This window comes from Stenella coeruleoalba, assembly GCF_951394435.1.
Source record: "Stenella coeruleoalba genome assembly, chromosome: 7".
Taxonomy (NCBI): Eukaryota; Metazoa; Chordata; class Mammalia; order Artiodactyla; family Delphinidae; genus Stenella; species Stenella coeruleoalba.
In genome coordinates this window covers 120,807,377-120,819,944 of record NC_137153.1, presented here as the reverse complement: position 1 = coordinate 120,819,944, position 12,568 = coordinate 120,807,377, and the positions used below count along the sequence as shown (strand labels likewise).

General features: G+C 61.9%; 1 protein-coding gene across 1 annotated transcript; it reads right to left on the bottom strand.

The window, feature by feature from the left end:
• Positions 1-288: 288 nt before the first annotated feature.
• On the bottom strand, positions 289-10,953 carry MYMK (myomaker, myoblast fusion factor). The gene is made up of 5 exons (XM_079927347.1): positions 10,263-10,953; positions 6,525-6,639; positions 5,504-5,652; positions 2,792-2,908; positions 289-2,146 (listed from the first exon to the last, which is right to left on the bottom strand). Exons 1-5 carry the CDS (start codon positions 10,395-10,397, stop codon positions 1,997-1,999), a joined length of 666 nt encoding a protein of 221 aa, XP_079783473.1. The 5' UTR covers positions 10,398-10,953; the 3' UTR covers positions 289-1,996.
• Between the last annotated feature and the right edge of the window lie 1,615 nt (positions 10,954-12,568).

Sequence of the window (12,568 nt, the reverse complement as noted above, 5' to 3'; positions counted from 1 at the left end):
GGCCAGGCTCCCAGACAGCCGCATAAATCAGCGCGGCCACAGCGAGCAGCCTGTTGGTGCGGCGCTTAGGCTCGGCGGGCCCCTCGCCGCTCCCTGCTCGGGAGCGTCTGCGGCCTCCAACTTTCCATGTGCCGCCACAGCGCTGGGGGTGGGTACTCGCTGGGGGGGATGGGAGGGGGCAAGAGGGAGGTGGTGGGCGGGGCGTTGGGGGAGGGAGGTGGTGGGCGGGGGGTTGGGGGAGGGAGGTGGTGGGCGGAGGGGCCTTGGGGGAGGGAGGTGGTGGGCGGAGGGGCCTTGGGGGAGGGAGGTGGTGGGCGGGGGGTTGGGGGAGGGAGGTGGTGGGCGGGGCGTTGGGGGTGGGAGGTGGTGGGCGGAGACCAGCCACCTCGCAGATGCCGTTTCTGGAGTAACGCCCCCTGGCTCCCGCCATCCCACCGTGGCCCCAGAGTCTGCCCCTTGCCTTACCACCTGGTGCTGAGACAGGAGTCTCCTCTTGTGGGTGTGGGAGACGGGACCAGGCGGGAAGTCCCTGGTACAGGGCCCCGGTCTCTTCACGTGTACCTGTGCGTGGCGTGTACATGTGCGTCTGTGTGCGCGTGTGTGTGCTCACACCCCAACAAGACGGCCAGAAGCCAGTCGAGGCAGCACCTGCACCCCCTTCACCGGGCACAGAGCTGCTCGGTGGAGAGGGCCTTCCGCGCCCCGTGCCCTCCCGTGGGGACACTGTGAAGGCTCAGCTCCCGCCCCGCACCCCCCATGGCTTGGTGAGGACCCTGATTGTTGGTGGGCTGCTCTGTCATCAACAGGCTGTGGGGACAAAAAGGGGCTGAGCTGGGGTGAGATTGCCGGTGTCCAGGGCCCTAAGACATGGGACGCCGGGCACTCAGGGAGGCCGACAGACGCGCCCCGGTCGGCGGGTCAGCCTTGTGCCCAGCCCTCGGTGCTGGAGCCAGCTCCCTCCCGGCCCCCCGAGGTGTGGAGGAGGTGACTTCAGGACAAATCCTGGGCCGTCCCATGCGGTGGGTGTGGATGTGGGTAACTGCACCGTCTGGCAACACGAAGAGGCCCCAGACAGGTGTCGGGAACTTCCTGCCTGAGAGATGCGCCCAGACCATTCGGCAGGCAGGAGGCTAGTGTCTGTGAGGTGATGTCTGGGAGGGCCGCTCCCGCCCGCACCCCCGGGCCAGTGCAGACAGGCCCTGGATGGGAGCAGGCTGACCTCTGCCCTCGGCGGAAGGCGAGCCCTGCCCCGTGAGGCCAGCCCGGGGGGCCCGCTGGCCTCCGCTCAAGGTCCTGGCACCCAGGCCCACCTTCCCACGCTGGGCCGGAGCTCAAAGGCTCTGAGGGCACTCCCGCCTCTTGCTTGGATAGCTTCATAGCGAAGTGGATGCTGTGGTGTCAGACCAGGGACAGTGGGCTGGGGTCCTGCTCTGGGCCTCGAATACGCCACCATCCCTGACTGTTTCTGAGAATCAGATGAAATGACGAGTGCGAAGAGCTTGGGCATCCCGTACATGAAAATGGCTTGATTCAGGGACCCGGCTGGAGGGGCGCCAAGGGGCAGGCAGGCCTGGGCCGGGGACAGAGTGGCCCCGCTGGGCCTGGCGCGCTGAGCCTGAGGGCACAGGTCAGGGGTGGGAATCCCTGTTTCCAAGGGGAGCACACGGGACTGGGGTGGCGGCAGACCCCCTTGGGGCTGGGACTGGGCGAAGAGGCGGGGGGGACAGACGCTGGCTCCAGGGTTCTGCAGACATACCCACTCGTCGGGACCTCGGCCTAGGAGGAGGGAGAAAGTTCTTTCCTTTCCAGCCTGGTTCTTAGTACCCAGTAGAAACCTCAGAAGTGGATTCTCAAGAAGCGCTCAGTGGGGCGCTTCCCACAGCCCTGGAGGCTCCTCAGGATCGAGGAGGGGCGCTTCTCCAGGTCGGGAAGGACGGAGGACTCTCGCCAGGCCTGGGACGGGGCGGGGCAGCGGCCTGGAGCCGGGGAGGCACAGTTAGACACAAGCGCAGCAGAGGGTGGAGCAGTGCAGCTTGGTGGGGGGCCCCGCGCTTCCAGCCTTCTTGTTGACCTTGGGCAGCAGCAGGACGAAGGCCATGGCCAGGGCACAGTGGTAGAAGCTGTGGACGTAGGTGTAATCCCAGTCCTGCAGGGGAGACGGAGGACCGGTCTGCGGCCTCAGCCCCCGCGCTGAAGCCCAGCTTCCCTCCCACAGCCCTGCCCCGCCCTGGGTCCTCCGCTCTGTGCCCCGGCTGCGGGCCTGGCGTGACATGGCACCTGCCAGTAACAGGGGCTCCTCCCCGACCCCCTGGCTTGTCCTCGGGAGTCTGGCCAAGTCCCCTCCTCCAAGAAGCCTCCCTTCACCGTCCAGCCCATAGTGGCCTTTCCCTCCACCGAACCCCTAGATCACCGAAGGTCTGCGCCAATTCACTGCGCCTTTGATGATGCGGCTGGGGCTCCTCCCTCCCCCCTCCCCCCTCCCCCAGCACATCCCTTCTCCCTGTCTCCCCTCTCCCTCCCTCCTCCAGGTGTGCCCGCTGCCCCAGGCCCCTTCCTGGCTGTGCACCTCATCAGAGGCGAGCCCTCTGTACTGACCCCCCCGACACAGCCCCGCGATGCCAGGGGTGCCAGGGAAGGACCAGACCGTGACTGGAGGGGGTGCACGAGTGGGGCGCTGCTGGAGGCCCCGGGAGGGGCGCGGCCCCGTTCGGCACCTGGCCAAGCAGGCTGGTGCTGACCTGCTGACCGGAGCCCTTGTGGGTGGGCTGCTTCCCAGTCCCCCGCCAGGTACCTCAAAGAAGAAGCGCAGCATGAGAGCCAGGGCCCCAAAGCAGAGGCCGGGGCCTATCTGCTGGGTGTACACGCTCTTGTCGGGATACAGGCGCCTCGTCTCCTTCATCTGCTGCAGCTGCGGGGAGAGGGGCCAGAGGAATGCTCTCAGTCCGCAGCCTTGGGCACCTGCACCCTGGGCATCCTCAGGTGGGAGATGGGGCTCAGGGAAAGGCCCGGACGCATCTGGCCCAATGGCTGCAGGACCCAAGGGAGACCCCCCCTGGGTGATCGGGCCGTGGATGCCCTGGGCATTTTGACCCCACAAGGACCCCCTGCCCCGTCTGCCTCTTGGGGTGAAAGAAGGCCGCCCTTTCCAGCCAGAGGAGAACCCGAGGGGACCAGACACGTGGTTATCTACAGCAAAGGGGTATTGGCGGTGTGGGACCTGCCCGCCGGCGTGGCCGTGGCGGGTGGGAGATGAGTGTGGCCATCCCTGCGAGACCTCCAGTCACTTTCAGAGTCGACAGACTCATCGTAGCATTTATTAGACACACCCGACTGGCGTGTGAAACCTGCCATTCCTCAGATGCTGATACCTAGGGTAAGGCTCAAGTGGGAGTTTAAACACATGGGTTCACATACAGTGAAAAGGTGAAGTAAATGCGGGTCACATCCTGAAAACCCAATCCTTCGGGGCCAAGGCCTTTCAGCGCACACGATGTTTTGGATTTCAGCAAGGGAAACGGTTGCACACATCGTGGACGGTGGATGCCCCGGCGGGTAGGGCAGTTCCCCGTAATGGCACCGCCCCCCCGCCCCCCACCCCGCCAGCGGATCACGCAGAGACCATGAGTAGCTTCATGCTGGGTCAGGGCAGGTTTTGTCACCAAATGAATTCTCAAACGATGCCTGAGTTTTCAGTTTTCTGAAATTTCCCATTGCTGGTGAGGAATCAGGACCTGCAATGTCGCGGGTGGCGTGTGGGTGCAGCTAGGGGAGCGTGACTCTGGGGGCAGCCGGCTGAGGCCCGGAAGCTCTCCTCCAGCCAATCCTGCCCCAGGTGGCACCCGGGCCCCGCTCCGCAGCCCCTTCACCCATCTCTCTCCACTTCCTGTCCCTGAGAGTTGCTCAAGAAGGGGCAGGCCTCCACGAGAAAAACTCAGCCCTCATTCCAGGAAACAACTGTCCTTGAAAAGCCAAAATCAACTCCACATTTAATGGTCTAGAAAACACCATTTGAGCCCCAGATGCAGGGAGCCAGGAAGCCCTCTCGGTTCCCGTGGTGCTTCGTGGGGACACTGGCGAGTGACCGCTCTTCTGGCTAATTAGAATCCAGCCCAGATTCAGCCCCGGCCAAGGTCTGCTGGAGGAGCGCCTTCCAGGGCACAACTCGGGAGCCTTTATCCCACTTCCTGCCAGGGAGGGAGCGAATTATCAGCACTGAGAGCGCTCTGTGTTTACGCATTCCAGCATGTTAATTAACGTGGTCCTTCCCGGTCCAGACAAGTCAGACCCCAGCACACTTCCGCCCCTCTCCGAGGGGCCTCCTGGGTCAGCGCGGGGCCAGCTTGGCTTCCCCAAGATGTGGTGAGAAAGAGGCTCCTTCCCTTCTGCTTGGAGTCAGGACCTGGCCTCACGCTTGTCCTGCCATGACATCTTGTTAAATTGCTGACCTCTGAGCCTGGTTTCTTCACCAACCAACTGGCAAACTAAATCCTCCGCTCTCTGGGCGGAGAGAGGAGTGGGGCGAGTTTGGAACGCTCACCACCAGAACTCTATTTTCCCTCCCCAGTCTGCACCTTCTGCACCAGCGGCCCAGCCCGACCTCTTTCCCCTGAGAACCGCCCTCCTGCTTCCCAGGGCTTTGTTCTGGTCCCCAAGGCTCAGTTCCTTCCCTGCCCTGGGGGCCCAGGAAGTACGCCTGGGTGCACCCTGCCCGGGCAGCCCTCTTTCCCTTGGGCTAGTCTGAGCGGGTTTCAGTCCTTGCAGCCAGGAGGGCCTTGTTATGACAGAGGGTGCGGGGCAGCCCTCTTTCCCTTGGGCTAGTCTGAGCGGGTTTCAGTCCTTGCAGCCAGGAGGGCCTTGTTATGACAGAGGGTGCGGGGAGGCCTGGGGACCACGTGTAGAAGGCCTCGTGGTGCCAGGCCCCTGGGTGCCCAACCAAGGGCCATCAGTCTGGCTCAGGCTGCTTCCCTGCCCACGAGCAGCTCCACCTTCCGGTCGGCCTCACGCACGTCCTCCCTCTTTATCTGAACCAGGCTCAAGCCTCAGCGCCTCCAGGACGTCTTCCCAGATTAACCCAGGCCACTTCCAATTGACATTGCATCTCTAAACCAGCCATTCTCTTCAATAATAATAATAATAATGACAATAATAAACAGTTGGGCACATTAGAAGCCAGGTTCCGTGCCAGTCCTTAAGAGGCATTATCTCAATTAATCTAAGAACCAACCCTATGAGGTAGGTACTGGACTGTAACACCCACTTTACAGATGTGGAAACTGAGGCAGAGAGGTTAAGTGACTGGGGTCAGGTCCAGAGCTAGTGAGTACAGACGTAAAACAAACCAGGTTTGCATGGCTGGGGCACCCGACGGTCATCTTCTATGTGTTAGCTGAGGCCCTGTGTCCAGCCTGCCAACCCACGTGGCAGGAGGTAGATGGAGACCCCAAGGGGGAGGAGTCACCGTCAGGGGAGGGTGCCCCGACCGTCGGGCTCGCACAGTACGTACCCACTTGGCCGTGATGATGAGGACGGCTGTGCCGATGGGCCCCGAGTACACCCCATAGCCCCAGCGGTCATGGTAGGTCCGCACGGCGATGGTCAGGACGCCAAACATCACTAAAGTCGACCGCTTGGGCTCATCGAAGTCAGCCAGTGCTGCCAGGGAGAGAGCCGGGTGAGGTGAGGGGCCTCCCGCGCCCCTCCCGGCCGCTGCTCCCCCAGAGGCCCTCCCTTCGGGGGCCGGGTGCGGTGTCCCCTCTGCCAGGGAGACCCCGTGGCCCAGCCTGGGCCCCCCAAAGGTCTGAACTGCAACTGGTTTTAAAGGACAAGCAGGCTGCTGCATTCCCGTGGACAGAGCAGCCTGGGTTAGGCTGGCGGGAAGCTGCTCTAATACAGAGAGCAATGTGTGGTGTCCGGGAATGAATGTCTCCCACGGGACCACTAGGGCGCAGACACGAAGACCACAGCTGGGAGACGAGAAAGATCTGGGTCCTTCACAGGCCCGTGCCCGTAGCAGGAAGTCCCCAGTCTAACGGGGACCGTGCGACCTGACGTCGCCACGCGTCCACAGTAAGTGAAGAACAGTCTCAGAACCGTGTGGTTTCGAACGGTCCCATCTTCATAAAGACCTGAGCTAAAAATCGTGTGCGAGCCTCGGGGACGGCCTTGGGGGCGCAGACTCTGAACTGCGAGCGGCGGTTCTCCGGGGGGAAAGGAGGGGGCCGAGCGCTTCCTTTTTTCCTCTGTACGCCTCTGCTCGGTCTGTCAAAACAAGCCTTTACTAAATGTGCCACTTGAAAAGGTTATGGAAAATGGGAATCAAGGCCCTGAAGGGCTACGCCTGCTTTTTCACGGACTGAGCACCACTCTGAACCTCCGGGTAAGGAAGGAGGTTCTCAGGGATGAGAGGCGGCGGGGAGGCAGGCGGCGGGGAGGCAGGCGGCGGGCTCGGCTGGCCGAGTGCAGGGTGGGTGGCGGGGGACCCAGGTCCCCGGCGCAGGGCTGGGCTGCCGGGGGCGGCCACTCACCCATCAGTGACACCCACATGCTCAGGGCCGTCCCGTAGACGCTGAAGTACTCCAGGATGTCGTGGCGTAGGAAACAGAGCACCGACAGGCCGGGCCCGTTGCAGGCGTGGTAGAGCTGCCGGGAAACCCACAGACGGTCGGTCAGCAGGGAGAGGAGAGCTCTGGAGCCCCGGGGCCATGCCTGGGCCCCGAGCCACGGCCCCGTGAGCTGGGACCTCGGGCAAGTCACCGAATGGCCCCATGGCTCTTCTCCCCATCTGAAACGTGGGGACGCAGCGGACTACTCCCCCATAGGGTCTTGCGGACGAAGCCCGCAGAGGTGAGGACCCTCCCATGTGATCTACAGATTCCCTCAACATCCAGGTCTGCTGAGGCTGGAGCCTTTTTCCTTGGGTACCGGTCTGCCCTGCACGGGCCGGTGGGGCCTTCTCTCCCACCATTTACCCCTCTGACCACCGGGCATCTGCAGCCCTGGGGGGCTTGCGAATTCTCAGGTACTGAGCCTGCCCTGTGGGTTGACCCCTCAGCAGGTCGGGGTTGGGGGTCAGAGGTTTGTTTCTTTAAGAGGGTCTCGGGCTGATCTCGGGGTGCCGCCGGAAGGGAGCCCGCTTTGAGAACCACCCGCCGGCAGCCCTCAGTTTGTTTCTCTAAAGTGAGGACAGATCGCAGAGACACCCCCGCCCCCGCCCCCCCCCCCCCCCCCCCGGCAGGTGCGGAAAGCAGCGTCCTCCTTGCCCCCCTCCTCCCCACGCTCCTATAGTTGTCTGCCAGATGCCTAATTTAATAGCAATTTTAAAGCAAAATGTCTGTATTTTCAAAGCTGTCAACTTATTTCTGGACAACCGTCTCCTTTCGCTTACACATTTCATCCTTTTAAGTAATATTTAATGACATGATGTAATTATTTTGACAAGCTCAAGGGCATAAACAAGCTTGGAGCCCAGCACAGGCGACGCTTGGTTAGCCCAGCTCAGCTGGGTGGAGAGGCGTGCAGGACAGCAGTCCACATCTGGAGGCGCCAGGGATGCTACGGTGCAGGGGTGGTGAGAGCCCCGGGTCATCTGGTGAGTCGAGCAAGTTGAGGTCGATTTAGAGCTTCCACTGGCGGCAACTTCATGGGAACTAAAGCTCAGGTGCACCGAGGAGGCATTAACAGAGATGTAGCGTCCAGAACAGGGGAGGACACGGTACTGCTCCCCTCTGTCTGGTCAGACCCCCCCAGAGAGCTGTGCTGAGCTGCGGAAGCTGCACCCTTTGAAGTGCCGCTGGCAGGGAACAGGTTGGGGGAAAGGGATCAGGCCGTGGATGTGACCGTTTAGCTCAGCAAAGAGGAGCTTCAGGTGGGGCGCGATCAAGGTGCTCACATCTCCAGGAGAGAGGAGGGAGAAGAACACTTGTTCCCCGTGGCTCCGGCAGGCAGAGCCAGGCCCTGTGAGTGACCCTCCGGCTCCTTCCAGAACTACTTCTCCCCACCCCCACCCGAGCCCTGCTGTCTCTGTACCCATTGTCTCTCTTACATAGCACAGATCGCGATGTGCGATTAAAGGCTTCATCACTCTGAGATTCTGGACGCGGTCTGCGCCCTGTCACCCGCCTCGTCCCAGCCTAGAGCTGGCTTACCATCGGCCAAGTGTTTGCCTGTGAACACAGCGTCAGGGAGGCTTTGGAGCGGTTTGAAGGAGAGCTGGCCCAGGAGGGGCCTTTCCCCCCAGGCCCTCGGTTCACCCCTGCTGGAGAGGTGGGGCAGGTGAGACTCAGGGGGGAGCCACCTGCCAAGGATCAGGGCGAAGCAGCTGTGGGCCCTCAGCCTCTGTGCCTCCCTCCCTCTTCCGACCGAGCAGACCTGGCTCTGCACGGCGCTGATCGGGGGCGCGGGTGGCAGGTGGCTGGATGCCTGGCAGGAGAGGGCGCGGCTTCCGGCGGCCGGCCTGGCAGGTCCTGGCCGTGAGCTCTGACAAGCGGCGGACTGCCCCTAGGGCTGGGGTGGAAGGCCCCTGTCAAACGGGGACGAGAGCCCCTGCTCCGTGGGGTGGGCCAGGGGACTCCACGTGACACGACACGCAGCACGGGTCCAGCAGCTGTCACAGGACGGGCCCGGTGGGAACACAGAAGACTCCACACGGGAGGCAGAAGTGGCGATGGTGCCACTGGGGGCTCTGGGAGAAGGGGCCTGATTGTGTCTTTAGGCCGGGGACACTTGTCGCCGGACGCAGCTGTCCCTGCCACTCTGGCTGGGTGGGGCAGGGCGGGGTGGGCCTCTGAGGCCAGCCGCAGAGGCAGCTGTGGGGTCAGCTCAGCCCCAGTGGGGAGGGGTGGCCTGGCGGTGACTGTGGTTTCGGGGGCGGGGTCCAACATGGGCCTGGAGGACAAGACCCCGGCTCCTCTCCCCGGCCCTGGGCCCTTGTACTCACAGAGAAGCCCCCTGTCTGCCCGGCTCTGGTTCCTCATCTGCTGGGCAGACCTCCTGGCCCTCACCCAAGCTGGGGTCCCGCGAGCAGCAAATGAAACGGCTTTCGACAAGATTCCTTGAAGGAGCTGGGAGGCCCTGCTGCCCGGGGAGGCCCTGCTGCCCGGGGAGGCCCTGCTGCCTGGGGAGGCCCTGCTGCCCGGGGAGGCCCTGCTGCTCGGGGCTGGGGGGGCGCCCACGCACGGCTGGCACTGCCACACGGAGTCCGGGAACCCTCACCTCCCCCGAGCATGCTTCATCAGGGAGTTGGGTTTAAACCAAGGCTGGGTCTGATGGAAGATGATGGAGGAAAAGAGAGTGGGGCCCCTCTGGGGGTCCAGCGGCAAGGGTGGCTGGAAGGAGCCTCAGAGGCTCACAGACAGGGAGGCAGGAAGGCACTAAGATGTAGAGAGATGCTGGCTGGCTGGCTGGTTGGCTGCTGGCTAATCAGGCAGGTAGAGAGGTGATTGATTAGATATATGTATAGATGACTGATTAGAGAGATAGTACATAGATAGGTAGGTAGGTAGACAGACAGACAGAAGCTAGAGGGATGGATAGATAGGGCCAGAGAGACACATGAGGGCAACAGAGCTAGGGACGGACACCATGAGATTTAGAAAGAGAGTCAATTCCGTGAGGATACGGCTCCAGAAATCCAGAGAGAACCAGACACAGCGCGAGCCAGCATGAGAAACACAGAGCGAAAGAGACCCACAGGGAGACGGGGGAGGGGGACAGAGAGAGAGAGACAGACAGCCAGACATATAAATAGAAAGAGAAAGAAGGACTCCGAGAGAGACGTAGGCCCCAAGAAGGAGAGACAAGCCGACGTGAGCAGGCCCTCCTGAACTGAGGCCAGCTGCAGAATCCTGGAACCAGATTCCCCTGGCCCTACACGTTCCCTGAGCCCTGCTAGCCCCCTCCTGGGCCTGGAGTACCAGGGAGAGTCGGGGGGGGGGGTGGTGAAGAGGGGAGCTGGAGCCAGGAGGAGCCTTGGGTGGTTGGCAAGAAAAGGGGGATCTTGGAGGGGCTTGTCCCTGGCGCGCTGTGGGCTTGGTCTCGCAGACACCAATCCCAGGGTGACTTCCTGCCACAGTTGGGGAAACTGAGGTCCAGGAAGGTGAAGGGGGCCCACAGCCCTCTCTCCTGGTCTCTGGGCTCTTTCCTCCACCTCCCCATCATCACTTTTCTTCATCACCCAACAGAGCAACGTGGTGGAAAGACAGCCCCTGTCCTCCGTCTCTGGGAGGGGCCCCGGGTGGGTCCTATCCCCAGGGCCCCGGACTTACCGCCACAAAGAACATGGTGAAGAGGTAGACCATGGCCTCCATGTGGAACTGCCTCTTGGCAGCAATGCTGACCGTGGGGAGGAAGACCAGGCTGCTGAGCGTGGGCAGGAGCAGTTTGGCCACCAGAGTCCCCATGGGCTGGGGGGGAGAGGTAGGTGCAGGCCTCCCGGGTCTCCAGGGCAGAAAAGCGAAAGGGAGAAGGCCCGCTCCTTGCACCAGGGGCTCCGGTGGCAGCTGTGGTTTAAATGCCCTGAAGAGAGGCAGGGCTGTGCGCACACATGTCCGGCAGCACGTGGAGAGGGTTCAACAGCTGATGTACCATGTGATCAGCACTTGTCTCTGATTTTTTTTTTTTTTTTGGGTAGGTCAGAGCTGTTGATTCAAGGAGACCGGCCTTCTTTTCTCCGAGGCAGCAACTTCGGAGAAGAGTCTCCACGAGCACAATCGCCGATGTCCAGCCACTTTCCATCCTGGCCCCTGGCCCCTCCCCGAGGTGCTCCGGCTCCGGCGTCCAGAATAAGAAGAGAGCAGACTCTGCTGCTTGAGTCACGCGTCCACAGGAGGCAAGAGGTTAGAGAACCCAAGGTTCAGCAGATTCTAATCACTAAAAGGACCCTGTAGATAAGTTGCACAATTTACCAGCCCACGGGCATGTCTGACTCCCCTGCTGCTGCCCCAAACAGGCTTCCTTGGTAACTAAACAAATGAAACTAACATTCTTTTCTATTTGGTTACATAGTTTCAAACCTGAAGTACACAGAACTGCACGAGCTCTACCAGTGTCCCCAGCGCAAGGGGGATGCTAGCCCTCTCAGCATTCCTTGGCCTTCGGGAAATTACCTTCCTTTGTTGAAGAGGCCTGGGGGAACTGGCCAGCAGGGTCCCCCCTACACTGCCCCGTTATCCTCTGGCCAAGGAAAGATGGGAGTGTGGGAGCTCCCCAGGCCAATTCTCCCTCCCTGGAGGGACTGCTTGATTCATTGCTTGACTGATTAATTCTTTTGTTTATTTGTTGCCAGCAAAAGGACAGCTTTCATTCCGTTTTGGTTTTCATCATGATATAATGGTGTCGCCTACAACAAAACGCACATGTACAGTTCGATGAGTTTTGACGTGTGCTGTGTGACCACCCCTGCGTCCCCGTGACTCCAGGACAGCCCTCGAGGCCCCAGCAGAGGCAGCCACTGTTCAGGTTTCTGCCACACGCTTGACTTTGCCTGTATAAATGGACTCACGCGGTGTGCACTCTTTCGGGCTGGCTTCTCTCACTGCCCCGGAATGACCCTGAGATTCAGCCACGTTGTGTCCAGTGGCTTGTTCCTGTGGTCGCTGGGTGGCTACGCCGGAGTTTGTTCTCCTGGGAATTGGAATCTGGAGTATGGGAACAGCGGGGGCGAGGCCAGGAGGTGCCCATGCATGTCGGCGCCTCAAGGAGAGGCTGCTGGCTTGTCCCACGCCCCCTGGGCCCGCTTGACCCACCTTTCCTTCCATCTGGGAGCTCCCTCACACCTTTCCAGAAGTCTCTTTTTTTTCTCATACGTTGGCTGGGGGACATTTCTGCCGTTGGCCATGAAAAGTCCCATTCAGTACACGTGGTCACGTCATTCTTCTGCTCAAGCACCTTTCAAGGCACCCTCAGCCCTCAGCGTGAAGTCCAAGTTCTCTGGGGGATCGCGGGGCCACCCCCGGCCAGCCCTGTCCCCCACAGCACACCCCAGCCTCCACGGTACGCTAGGACCCCGCCCCTCTTCCCGGCCTCACCCCCTCCCCTGCACACACACTTCCCCCTCCTCTGACATCTGTGGGACGGGTCCCCATCCGGCTCAGGCAAGCTGGGGTGCTCTGCGCTGGCCCCCAGCGCGCCACTCGTTCCCGTCCGGGCCTCCAGCTCTCTGTGTCGTGCGGCCGGTGCGGGGCTGCTCGGGGTGTGTGCCCACTGCTCGACTGGCCAGCTCACCACCCAAGTCCGGGGCCAGGCCTGGCACGTGGTGGGTGGTCAGCAGACACTGGCTGAATGAATGACTCTGTGAAAAGAATGAATGAAAGGCCAGGGAGGCGGGGCTGCAGGGCATTTCAGCCTGGCACTTAGGAGCCCCGTTCCCTCTCCAATGGGAAAACCAGATCGTGCCGTGTGTGCAGCTCTGGGTAAGAGGCAGGCGACCCCCTGCAAGCTGGTCATGGGGGCCCTGATCATCCCGGCCCGCCTCTCCACACCCCGCTCCTGCCCAGCCCCAGCCCCCAGCCCCAGCTTCCAGAAGGGGTAGAAATCGTGTGGCGAGGAGACGGATTAGAGGTCAGGGGCTAGG